At 52.9% G+C, this 13,221-nt stretch overlaps 1 protein-coding gene and 1 long non-coding RNA gene across 3 annotated transcripts in view; both read left to right on the forward strand.

The window, feature by feature from the left end:
• Positions 1-3,912, forward strand: part of ARHGAP26 (Rho GTPase activating protein 26) — a 130,857-nt gene extending 126,945 nt beyond the window's left edge. For both annotated transcript variants that reach the window (XM_064161677.1, XM_064161678.1), the window contains one exon: positions 1,774-3,912. In XM_064161677.1, coding sequence (XP_064017747.1) covers positions 1,774-1,862 — 89 coding nt within the window. In that variant the 3' untranslated portion in view covers positions 1,863-3,912. The remainder of the gene's footprint in view (positions 1-1,773) is intronic.
• A 4,022-nt stretch (positions 3,913-7,934) lies between these two features.
• On the forward strand, positions 7,935-13,049 carry LOC135185172 (uncharacterized). The gene is made up of 3 exons (XR_010306385.1): positions 7,935-8,187; positions 12,378-12,506; positions 12,598-13,049. It is a non-coding gene; the product is annotated as an uncharacterized LOC135185172 (long non-coding RNA).
• The last annotated feature ends 172 nt before the right edge of the window (positions 13,050-13,221 follow it).

Below are 13,221 nucleotides of genomic sequence, written 5' to 3' on the forward strand. Positions count from 1 at the left end.
CCACTGCTGCCCCTGTCTGCTTGCAGTTTGCCTTCCTGGCAGCTGCCCAATGCTCCAGCTGGTCACCGGAGACCTTGCAGCAGGCATGTCCCAGCTCCTCACCACGTCACACAGTGCATCACTGAGCTGGGACCACACAGACCTCATGTGCCTGTGCCATGCTGGACTGTGTGACCACACTGTGACTCTCACATGGGCATGGACCATTGAGCTAAAGGAGAAACCAGTGGGTGACAGCAGGGTAGAAACCTGGGTGACACCAACCTGTATCATACTCAACGCTGTCCTTCCCTGGTTCTCCGAGGAAGGGTTTGAGAGGGGTTTGAGACTGGGTTCTGAGTATCAGCAGCAGGAATGTGTGCAGCTGCTGTGGTGTTTGATACGAGGAGGTGGAAAAGCAGCCTGTTCTTTTTGCCCTCTGGAAACCAAGAGCTGAAGAGGGGGGCTCTGGCTCGTCAGACTTTTGGAGAAGATGTTTCCTGCATCAAGGGAAAGAGATTGTGCCCCATGGAGCCAAGCAGTTCTGGCTCAGCTGTAATCCCCATGTAAAGACAAGACTTTTCCAAGGAGTTCTTGGCTTTTATTTGCTGAGCATTGTCAGTTGGGAAGCTGCAACCACATGCCCTGGGATATACATGAGGATACATCAGGAAGGGGAAGAGAATGAGGACATGTGAGTGAAAGAGAATACGTTTCCTAAGCAGCTCCACGGCTACCTGATAAATAAACATGGTCTCCCCTTGGAGAGCCCGTGGGAATTAGAGCAGCCAGGAGGGGAATGAGCTTGAATTCAACACATTGTGTTTGCTAGATAAAAATCAATGGATTATTCAAGGGGAAAACCATACAGCATGTTCTGATCACCTGGGAGCACAGCCAAGGCTCACGTTAGCTGGGGAAGCAGCTCTGCTGGGTGCAAACAGCCTGCTAAAGGGGTTTGTGAAACCCAACCAGGGCAATGTGCTGTGGGCATAGGATCAGAGAACCATTTGGATTGGAGGACACCTCTGTGATCATTGAGTTCAGCCATCAACCCAGCACTACTATTGGCCATTAACCATGTCCCCAAGTGCCATGTCCACACAGTTCTTGAACATCTCCAGGGATGGAGACTCCACCACCTCCCTAAGCAGCCTGCTCCAATGCCTGACCACTCTTGCAGTGAAGAAAATGTGCCTCCTGACCAACCTAAACCTCTCCTGGCACAATTTCAGGCCATTTCTTCTCATTCTATCACCTGATACCAGGGAGAAGAGACCAAGCCCCACCTGGCTCCAACCTCCTTTCGGGGAGTTGTAGAGAACAGTGAGGTCTCCCTTCAGCCTCCATTTCTCCAGGCTGGACAAGCCCACTTCCCTCAGCACATTTAGTGCCACAGTGAGGACTCACAGTTACCAGGTGTATGAGAACTGCTGGGAAGTCCAGGTTTCCTGTAACTAAATGTCCAGTGGGGGTTGGTCTCTTCTCCCAAGGAATAAGGGCTAAGATGAGAAGAAATAGCCTCACGTTGCTTCAGGAGGTTGATTAGGTTGGATATTAGAAGGAGCTTCTTCACTGAAAGGATTCTCAAAGACTGGACCAGGCTGCCCAGGGAGGTGCTGAGTCTCCATGCCTCAGGTATTTAAAAGCTGTGTAGATGTGGCCTTTAGGGTCATGGTTTAGTGGTGGACTTAGCTCTATGAGGTTAATGGTTGGATCTGGTGGTCTTAGAGGTCTTTTCCAACAAAAGTACCTCTCCCTGGTTGTAACCTGCCTTTTCCTTCTCTCCTCCAGTTCATCCATCCCAGGAGCCTGGCTGGCTGGAAGGGACCCTCAACGGGAAGACAGGCTTAATCCCGGAGAACTACGTGGAGTTCCTATAACTCTGGGCACCTGAGGGGCCACTGCTGAGCTTTCCATGGTATCCATGGCGGCTGCTGGTGGCATCCTGCAGACCAGTTTGCTCTCCGCCGCTGTGCAGTGTGGGGCAAGGACTTCCCTGTGCCCACTGAGATGAATGTTTGTGTGGATAATCACTTTGGTGTCTCCTGTGGTGCTGGGGCTGTGGGGCGAGTGGTCCTGGGGACTCCTCGGCTCCTGCAGCCCTGAGCAGAGGCAGGTGATGCCCAAAGCCCACGTCCCTGCTGCAAGCCCTCCAAGCAGCCAGCAACCCCCAGCAATGCAGCAGCTCTCTACTCCGAGCCTGCAGACTGTGGCCAGCAGGAGTGAAGCCACCACACCTGATAATTGCTGCAGGGAGCCTACAAAGAGCTTCAGAGGGAGCTGAGGAAGCCCAACCCATCACGCTTCCCACTGGAGGAGGAGCAGTCAGCAGTGAGGAGTCCTTTGTTCCCAGGCTCTTCTCTGCTTTCCAGCCACCCCAAGTGAAGCTCTCCTGTGCTGCCCAGGAGCAGCCCAGCCTTTCTTATGCCACGGGGGCGTGGGAAGGGGTGAGGTGCTTTTGTCTGGCATCAAACCACAGGCTGGACCTGCGGCAGCACTTGGGATGAGTCTGAGCTCCCTGTGGCAGCCCTGGTGAGGTGGTGGCCGCCCTGCCCTGCCATGGCAGCACTCTGCTCTTGCAGGCAAGAGCAAGATGCTCAGTGGGCTCTGCAGAGTGGGCACAGAGGTGGCCAGGAGCTGCCAGCACTTGGCAGGGTGGAGGGGAGAAGAGTTTGGCCCAAACCTCTCCAAGGTTTTCGTTGGGTTTGCTGAAGATTCTGGCTTTTGCAAGGTGAAGATCAGTGCTCTGCGCCCATCTGGGCTCTGTGCCCTTCCCTTCCTGGAGGGACGGATGCAGCTCCCCACGAGCAGCCTTCCTTTGGTGGGACAGATGGGTTGTGTCTCCCTTTTCCAAAGCACATCCATCCCTGCTTCTGTGAATGCCCAGGCTGCTGATGTGCCATTCTGGAGCTGTGTTTGCCACTCTCCACCCTTGCTTCTTTTTGATGGTCTTGCTTGCAGCCTGGCATGTTGCCTGTCCGTGCCAAGTCTGTGCAGTACTGGTTGTGCAAGGTCAATTATTTCCATCCTCACAGGACATTTGTTGTTGGTTTGGCCAAGCTGTGCTCTACAAAGAACAAGCCCTTTGGCTCCATCACCCCTCTGGTTCTGCCTTGGAAAAGATGCCTGTGTCTCCTTGGATGTGGTGTGTGGTTGGCAGAATGAGTCTGCAAATCCCTCACCGTTCCATGAGGAGGAAACTACTTACAGTGAGGGTGGTGAGACACTGGAACAGGTTGCCCAGGGAGGTTGTGGATGCCCCCTCCCTGGAGGTGTTCAAGGCCGGGTTGGTTGAAGCCTTGAGCAACCTGGGCTAGTGAAAGGTGACCCTGCCCATGGCAGGGGGGTTGGAGCTGGGTGGTCTTCAAGATCCCTTCCAACCCAAACCATTCTGTGATTTTGGCTCTGCTTTAAGCAAAAAGGTAGGAGAAGGAGTCCTGTGGAACTGCAGAGCCAGGCTGGCCAGGTGGCATGTCCAGGGCTGGAATGATGATACTTTCCCATGGAAACTGGTGGGGGAAAGCCCAGCTTGCTGGCGGAGAGAGCCGCGCTGCGGGGTGGGGATGGCGTCCTGTCTTTTTGTACTGATTCTGAAGACTCCGGGTGACTGAGTTGCTGTATGTGTCACTTTTTATTTTGGACAGATTTAATGTATAAATAGAGTATCTTAAAATATTCTGAGGGAAAGATCTATATTTGATATTTTTAGAAGAGCTGTAACGAGAGAAGCGAAGGACATCTGAAACCGGGCTCAGGAGCGCGCTTGCAGACGGACTCACAGCCACAGCCACCCTCCAGCCTTGGGCTGCCTTCTCTTTGGCTTTGTGGTGTCACGTAGAGATGAGGGAAACTGGAAGTTCAGGCCTCGTGACGTTACTTTCACAGTCATTAAACCTCCTGGACTTTTGTCTTGGACCAAAAAGGCGAAAAGGAGAGAGGTGATCTTTATTTGCCTGCTTTCTGGGGCGGGGCTGGTGTGGCTTGGGATGGTAACCTCTCCATAAGGACATACCAGCCCTTCTGGGCACACACCCTGCTGCTGAGGCCACCATCACCCCTCAAGCAGCAGTGAAGCCTCCAAACTGTCCACGTTTTCATCTTTAAGGAGCTGGCTGAGGAGGGCTGAGTGGTTTGTAGCGGTAGAAGCTGGCAAGATGGTGGTTCACGTTCGTCCCTGGATTTAATGGTGAACGTTCATTGGCTCTCCTGAAGCAGAGCCTTGAGTTGGGCTTCATCCAGCCCAGAAGTCACTGTGGTGCTGCCAGCCAGTGCTGGAGGCTGCTCAGAGCTGGCTCTGGGGTAGGCAGTGCAGAAACCTCCTTCCAGGGGGATAGGAGAGGGATGGGAAGGACTGATTGGAAGGAGGAAAAGAAACCGGAGCTTAATGTTTTTAATCTTTCATCTGTCCAACCTGTGTCTGGGACCTGAGCTGCTCCTCCAGCATGGTCCCTTCTGCCTTCAGTGGATGGTAACTTTCAGCTCAGAAGTGGTTTCCTCAGCACAACCTTCTGTCTGAACTGAGACTCAGCCTTTGGCCACTAGACAGACCAGCGGTGAGGAGCAGCTTCCTTCAACTCCTATTTGCAGCAGCTGCCTTCTTAGTTTGAAGAAGCTGATGGTTAATCACAGCCCTCAACCTTCTGCCCTCACCTCTCTGAGCCAGACCTAGCCCTGATCTTTCCCTTTCTGGACATTTCAGCCCCCAGCAGAGCCTGCTTTGCTGCAGAGGCTTTGAGCAGGGGTCTCACTACCAGTCTCCATCTTTCCTGCTCAGCTTTTCTTAGCCAATCACTTCCTATTGCAGCAAAACTCAAACCTCAGAGAAAGGAGGATTTCAGTCCCACCAGAGACACCTTACAAGGCATCTTTAAGGACCTCCTCAGTAAGGCTGCGCCAGCTCCAGAAGGTTGTCCCTGTGGACCCTTGCAGAGCAATGTCCCACTTCAGCCCTTCAGACGCTGGAGTTATTCTGAGCAGGGAGTGAATTCCTGAGGCACTCAGGAGCTTTTGGATGTGCTTCCTCCAGAGTACTTGGGAGCAGAAGGCCCAGGCAAACGTATTTACAAGATGTCATCTGGAGAGAAGGAAAATAAAGGCCAGCAGAAGCTTCTGCTCTGACAGGAGAGCAGGGGAATACTCTTTCTTTATTTTCCTTTGAATTGAGAACTTTCCAAAGAGAAAGAGGTGGCTAAAAAAGCTTTGCTGAATGTTCCTGTCTGGGGCCAGCTTTAATGCTGCAGTAAACTTTGCTTTATTCCAGGAGAAACTCAAGGAAGAAAATGCAGATTTTAACCAGCTTGACATGGAATTTGATGCTTTAATATTAAAATCATTGGTCAAAAGAGAGAGCAGGATGGTCAGACTTGCTGGCAGGTAAAGTCTTCTGTTCCCTGCCCATCATTTCAGCCTTTAAACCACCCCAAAAAAGAACATGGAACTACAGTATCTGCTGAAACAGAGGTCAAATGAGTCTCAAGGAGCAGTCCTGCCATGGTTCAACTCAATGGCACCAGTCCCATGAGCTGGTCATGGCCAGGCCACCATGCACCAGGCCACCCCACATCACAGTGGCCACCTACACATGGTATTTTGAGGTCCTCAGAGGCCTGAGCTTGAGCTGCTGCTCATTGTCTGTTTACTGATTTGGTGGGAGGTTGCACCTCAGATGGTTTGGGAGCGCCCTGGGTGCTGCCAGTGCTCTTGACACATGTTCTGATGCCTTGCTGGGGGTTTAGGGTGAGGTGGATTTAATTGGGTTGGAGTTGGGTTGGGACTAGATTGAAGCTGGGTTGGGTTGGATTAGGAGTGAATTGGGTCAGATTGTGTTGGAGTTGGGTTGAATTAGGATTGAATTGGATTGGGTTGACTTGGGCTGAATTAGGATTGAATTGGCTTGGATGGTGTTGGGGTTGAGTTGGATTAAATTGAATTGTGATGTTTTGAGGTTGAATTAGAATTGAATTGGCTTGGATGGTGTTGAGGTTGAGCTGGATTAAATTGAATTGTGTTGTTTTGGGGTTGAATTAGGATTGAATTGGCTTGGATGGTGTTGGGGTTGAGTTGGATTAAATTGAATTATGATATTTTGGGGTTGAGTTAGGATTGAAGGCTTGGATGGTGTTGAGGTTGAGCTGGATTAAATTGAATTGTGTTGTTTTGGGGTTGAATTACAATTGAATTGGCTTGGATGGTGTTGGGGTTGAGTTGGGTTGGATTAAATTGAATTGTGATGTTTTGGGGTTGAATTAGGATTGAATTGGGTTGGATTGTGTTGGGGTTGATTTAGGTTGGATTAGGACTGAATGGATTGTGTTGGAGTTGGGTTGGATTAGGACTTGATTGGATGGTGTTGGGGTTGAGTTGGGTTGGATTAGGACTAAATGGATTGTGTTGGAGTTGTGTTGGGTTGGATTAGGACTTAATGGATTGTGTTGGAGTTGGGTTGGGTTGGATTAGGATTTAATGGATTGTGTTGGAGTTGAGTTGGGTTGGATTAGGACTTAATGGATTGTGTTGGAGTTGGGTTGGGTTGGATTAGGATTTAATGGATTGTGTTGGAGTTGAGTTGGGTTGGATTAGGACTGAATGGATTGTGTTGGGGTTCGGTTGAGTTGGATTAGGACTGAATGGATTGTGTTGGGGTTCAGTTGAGTTGGATTAGGACTGAATGGATTGTTTCAGGGTAGAGTTGGATTGGATTGTGTTGTGTTTGGTTTGAATTAGGATTGAATTGTGTTGTGTTGGGGTTGAATTGGGTTGGGTTGGAAACATAGTAGGAGTTGGAAGTGTGGAAGTGACCTCTGAAGATCTTCCAGTCCAAACCCTCTTGCCAAAGCAGGATCACCCACAGGTGAGTCCATGGGGATCCAGCCACAGGTGAGGTGGTTGGGGTGGTGAGAGCTCAGGCAACACCCATGCCCCTCAGAGTCCCAGCAGCTGAGTGCAGCACTGGCTGGAGCCAGAGTGGTCTGCAAGCTGAGCAACATTCCCTCCGCACCGAACAGGGAGCTGAGTGCTGAGGGGGCATGGTTTGCTTAGCCTGGGGCTTTCCTTATTCTAATGAAGCAGAAACCTCAGAGCACCCCGAGCTTGTGCAGTGGGGCTAACTCAGGCTTTTAGCTTTGGGGCAAGAGAAGCAAAGGTTTATTATTGTTTTAAAGAAATAGCTGTGTAAGGTCCTATTGTCTGGCTGAGGAGCTGATTATTTGGAGACAAGCATGGCAAAGCAGCTTGTCGTTTAGGCTGACGAGGTAGCACCTACCTATTACTGATTAGAAATCCTGCCTTCTGCTAATGAAGTTTATTCCTGCTTCTAAACCTCAGACAAAAGGGTCTAGAAAATCACACCTGGGCTCTAAAACTCACTGACGCACTCAGGAAGAGAAAAAAAACCCACCCCGGCAGCCTGGAAAGCTGCTGCAGGGCTCAAATGATATGGGGAAGGCAGAGAAGAGGATCTGGATGTGTGGAGGGGGATGGTGGAGCTGAAATCAATGCATTTCCAGAGCGAGATGTCCCTGCAGGGCTCAGCTCCCCAGGCTCCGCATCAGCATCGTGTCCCATAGGCTTCTTCCCCTCCCCTGCTCCACAGCAAGGCTGAGCTCTTACCCCAGACAATTAGGTAATTAAATATCTGCAAATTGGTCAGAGCTGTCATTAACTTGTGAGGTAAAAGCAGAGGGAACTGGCGTTGTTTAGTCTGGAGAACAGGAGGCTGAGGGGAGACCTCATTGCTCTCTAAAGCTCCCTGAAAGGAGGTGGCAGTGAGCTGGGGCTTGGTCTCTCCTCCCTAGTGTCAGGTGATAGAAGGAGAAGAAATGGCCTGAAATTGTGCCAGGGCAGGTTTAGAATCATCATCATAGAATCAACCAGCTTGGAAGAGGCTTCCAAGATCATCCAGTCCAACCCATCACCCAGCCCTATCCAGTCAGTTAGACCATGGTTGGAGATGGGGAGCAGTTTCTTTGCTGCAAGAGTGTTGAGGCGTTGGAACAGGCTGCCCAGGGAGGAGGTGGAGTCCCCATCCCTGGAGGTGTCCATGCAACGTGTGGGCATGGCACCTGGGGCTGTGGTGGTGGTGGATTGATGGTTGGACTCACACCAAACAATTCTGTGATTCTATAGGAAGTGATGAGCAGAGAAAACGACTCCATGGACGAGCTGCAGAACATCTGGAGTGGCAGTAGTGAAGGCAGAACCCCCAGGGTGAGCATCTCTGTGGCACGGAGGTTTGGTGCCCACCTTCTCACTTTGGTGGGATTTAAGCCCAGCAGAGGTTGCTGGTGACATCCCATGGCCCCACAGCCCAACCAGCTGGAGCCTGCCACGACTGCTGCAGGAGGTGGTTGTGGGGCTGGGGCTGAACTCGTATTTCCAGCTGCTGCCAGGGCAGCTCCTGTGCAAACAAGCTCCTTCTAATCTTGTTTACTAAGGACTTGCTCCCCAGGCAAAGCCACTGTCCTGGCCACCAGCCAGCCCCACTGCAGCACCCTGCCAGGCCATGCCCTTCTTGCCAGGCTGGGCACCTCTGCCTGGGCTCTGGCTCACTGGCAGCTCTGCCTAGGGCCAGGCTCAGCAGCATCTCTCCCAACATCTGGCTCAGTGGCACCTCTGCCTGGGCTCAGGCTCAGTGACACCTCTGCCCAGGCTTTGTGTCAGTGGCACCTCTGCTCAGGCTCTATCTCAGTGACACCTCTGATTGGGCTCAGGCTCAGTGACACTTCTGCCCAGGCTCTATGTCAGTGACACCTCTGATTGGGGTCAGGCTCAGTGACACCTCTGCTCAGGCTCTATGTCAGTGACACCTCTGTTTGGGGTCAGGCTCAGTGACACCTCTGCCCAGGCTCTATGTCAGTGACACCTCTGTTTGGGGTCAGGCTCAGTGACACCTCTGCCCAGGCTCTATGTCATTGACACCTCTGTTTGGGGTCAGGCTCAGTGACACCTCTGCCCAGGCTCTAAGTCAGTGACACCTCTGTTTGGGGTCAGGCTCAGTGACACCTCTGCCCAGGCTCTATGTCAGTGACACCTCTGTTTGGGGTCAGGCTCAGTGACACCTCTGCCCAGGCTCTATGTCAGTGACACCTCTGTTTGGGGTCAGGCTCAGTGACACCTCTGCCCAGGCTCCAAGTCAGTGACAACTCTGCCGGGGCTCAGGCTCAGTAACCTTTGCCCAGGCTCTATCTCAGTGACACCTCTGGTTTGGGGTCAGGCTCCATCTCTGCGGCAGCTTTGCCTGGGGGTTCAGCTCATGTTGAGGGGCCGGGGAGGTGCCAGGGTGGCTGCAGGAGCAGATCTCTGCCTTCTCTCCTTGGTCTTGGCTGCCAGAGCAGAGCTGCAGGCAGGGGGAGGCTTGGCAAGTGCCCCCTTTTTGCCCTCTTTTGCTCTTCTAAAGCTTCATAATTTTGCTGCAGTCGCCATTGAACAGAAATATTCCTGGGGCTGGGAACTGCTCCTGCTTCTCCTGGCCTGCTGCTGCCTTTGCTTTATTCCAGCAGTGTTTGTGTTTTGGTTTTGTTTCAGGCTGAGGTTGGCTGGGGCTGTTGGTGGTTTTATTTGAATTAACAACCGCTGGTCTGGTACCTGAGCTGTCTGCTCCTCTGAAACAGCCAGGGCCAGCCCCTCCGGCCCTGCTCAGGAGAACCAATGACACCAGGAGCTCTTAATCACTCTGCTGTTGATTATTTATTTCCCCAGCAACACTGAGGATATTTTTAGCCCAACAGATTTCAGCTTTTTCAGACCCATTATGCTCAGCAAATCCCAGTGGCCGTGGGCGGCTGCGATGGGAGCGAGCTGATGGCCAGAGCAGGGAGGAGAGACCGAAGGGCAGCAGCTCCCTGAGCATCTCTGGTCCCCAGGGTGGGGTCCCCATGGACCCAGCAGAGCATCACCCCAGAGCAGGGCAGGGTTTGGACCCAGGCTGGGGAGCATCTCCCCAGAAGAAGGAAGGTGATAGTTTGGTCTGGATGATCTCTGAGGTCTCTTTCAACCTGCATGGTTCTATGATTCTAAGTCGCTTCTGGTTTGCCAAGTGCTGGGTTGGGTTGGTGTTTTGTGGGTAATTGCTGTGGTTTGAGCCTTGTGGCAAAGAGCTTTTGTTGTGTGTGGTAGGAACACGTGCAGCTCTGCTGGGGCTCGGCCACGGAAGCTCCTCCTGCCAGCCAAGAGGGAAGGAGGAGGGGAGAGTTAGCAATGAGGAATTAGAAAATGCTGGGATTTGATTGAGGTTTGCTTCTCGCAGGAGAACAGCTCTAGATGGGATGGGGCTGGTGGCACCCATGGGGGATGGGGACAGCAGGCTTGGCCCTCTGTGGTCTTATGGCAGGGTCTGTTGTGACAGAACGAGGGGTGATGGCCTGAAACTAAAAGAGGGAGATTCACACTGGAGAGAAAGGAGAAGAGGGCACTGCAGAAGGACATCTGCAACTAGAGCAGGTTGCTCTGATCCTCAGACAACTGCACCTGCAATGGTTCCAGGCATGGGACACCTCTCTGGGCAACCTGGGCCAGGCTCTCACCAGCCTCAGTGTCAAACATTTCTCCCTTCTCTCTAGTCTAAATCTTCCTCTTGCAGTTCAAACCATCACCCCTAGTCCTGTCACAACACGCCCTGCTCATAAGTCTGTCCCCAGCTTTCTTAGTCCTTTTAAGCACTGCAAGGCCAGCAGAAGGTCTCCCTGCAGCCTTTTCTTCTCCAGGCTGAACAACCCCAACTCTCTCAGCCTGGCCTCATAGCAGATGGCTCCAGGTGGGTTTGGAGATGGAGACTCCACCACCTCTCTGAGCAGCCTGCTCCAGTGCTCCAGCACCCTTCAATGAAAGAAGTTCCTGACGCTCAGCTGGAACCTCCTGCGTTCAGGTTCGTGCCCATTACCCTTCCCAGCACAGCTTGGCCCCAGGCAGGGCAGAGCAGAGGAGCTATGGCAGAGCAGGATCAGCTGCCCCACAGCTGCCCAACACAGAGCCTGCTCACAGTCATTCTTCCTCAAGCAAAGACCCAACCCCCTTGAGCCAAACCCAAAAACTTCCCAGCCAGGGATAGGAGAGACAAAAAATCCTCAGGGCTGGATTTATGGAGCTGCTGGAGGGAGCAGAAGCTGCTTTTGACATCAGCCTGGGAGAGGATCCAAGTCCCCACCGGCTCAGCTCCTGCCATGGTAGCTCCACTGCCTGCCAGTCATGCCCACTGCACTTCACTGGGCACAATGGGCCACTTTGCTCAGCCTGCATCGCCTCGGGCAGCAAGTCCAGCCTCTGTCCCATCTCATTAGCAATGCAATTAGTGGCCATAGCAGATGCTGTGTCAGCACTTCTGCCTCCACCTTCTCCTGTGGTTTGCTCTTGGCTCAACAGAGTCCATAATTAGAAAGATTCCACTTACTTGTTAGTTTTTAAACTTAAAGTTGCCTGTTGTGACCTCAGAGAATATCCTTAATTACCCCTTGGAGCTGTGCCCAGCCTGTGGGGTAGCAAAGAACATTTGCTGAGAGATGTGGGCCTCTGTGGTCTGGAGAAGAGCAGCCTGAGGGCATCTCACCAATGCTGATCAATGCCTGAGGGGAGGGTGACAGGAGGGTGGGACCAGGCTGTGTGGAATGGTGCCCAGTGACAGGACAAGGGGCAGTGGGCTCAAACTTGAACATAAAAAGTTCCATCTGAACATGAATCATAGAATCAACCAGGTTGGAAAAGACCCCCAAGCTCATCCAGGCCAACCTAGCACCCAGCCCTGGCCCATCAACCAGACCATGGCACTAAGTGCCTCAGCCAGGCTCTGCTTCAACACCTTCAGGGACAGTGACTCCACCACCTCCCTGGGGAGCCCATTCCAATGCCAATCACTCTCCCTGGAAAGAGCTTCCTCCTGACATCAGCCTAGACCTCCCCTGGCACAACTTGAGATTTGTTCTGTTGCTGGGTGTCTGGGAGAAGAGCCCAACCCCACCTGGCTACAGCCTCCCTTCAGGACAGCAATGAGCTCTGCCCTGAGCCTTTTCTTCTGCAGGCTGCACACCCCCAGCTTGAGGGGGAGCTTCTCTAATTGAAGGGTGCTGGAGCACTGGGGCAGGGTGCTCGGAGAGGTGGTGGAGTCTCCATCTCTGGAGATGTTCAAACCCCACCTGGACATGCTTCTATGTGACCTTCTCCAGGTGCCCCTGCCTTGGCAGGGGGATTGGACTGGATAATTTCCAGAGGTTCCTCCCAAGCCCTACCATTCTGTGATTTCCCTCCCAGCACCACTTCTCCAGTTCACTTCAGAACTAGTTTCTAGCATCAGTTCAGCAAACTTCTAATGTCCTTCAGCAGGTTGCTCTGTATTTTGTCGTGGCAGTCACACTTTGGCAGAGGTTTGGTTTGAAGTGCACAGCACATCCCCTGTGTAATCATTTCAGGGCCACCACTAAATGAACCTTTTAGTGCTCCTGATGAAGCAAACCAAACCTGCTGTCTGGGCCCAAGGAAGTGCAGCTGCCTGGGGGCCTCATGGGATGTGTGGTCCAGTGCCAGCTACCTGCTGCTTGGTAAGTGCTGGGTGCTCACAGGGTGCAGGGCGGGAGGGAGATCAGCTGCCTGGGGCTTCTCTGTGGCTTCACCTGGCGTCTGCCTTGGCAGCGGTCTCCAGAGATGCTTGTGGAAGGTCTCTGCTGCACTTTTGCCTGGATGAGCACAACTTCTCCTGCAGCACAGGGGCTCAGAAGCTGGACAGGCAGGAAGATTTGTCCCTGGCAGTTCATCCCCACAGCTCCTCTGCCTGGGCAGTGCCAAGGGGCATCAGGAGAAACCCTCAGGCTTGGTCAGCCACAGCAAGCTGCTGCTGCTTGTCGCCTTTCCACAGCCAGTAAGCCATCAAAGCATCAGTTGTTGCCTCCCACAGCTGGAAGAGGGACAGAGCAGAGCTGGGCTCAAGCAAGGGGTAGGTGACCACAGCATGGGAGCTGGTGGGGGTGGGCCAGCACACAGGGTCCAGAGGTGCCAGGGAGCCCCAAAGACCCCATCCTGAGCTGCTCTTAGCATAGGACTGCCTTGGGATTGGGTCTAAGGTGCAGGCTGGGGTGAGGGGTGGTAGCCTGGGGACCAGCACTGAGCTGCTGCCTGGTTGAAGGGGATGGGGCAGCAGCACCAGCGTAAAGAGACCCCCTGGAAGGAAGAGCAGCCAGAGCTGAGGGAGGCAGCAGTGACTAAATCTGGGATTTATGGCCATGAGGCAGTTGGGATCTCCAGGGTGGCAGGGCAGAA

The sequence above is a fragment of the Pogoniulus pusillus genome, chromosome 22, assembly GCF_015220805.1.
Source record: "Pogoniulus pusillus isolate bPogPus1 chromosome 22, bPogPus1.pri, whole genome shotgun sequence".
NCBI lineage: Eukaryota > Metazoa > Chordata > Aves > Piciformes > Lybiidae > Pogoniulus > Pogoniulus pusillus.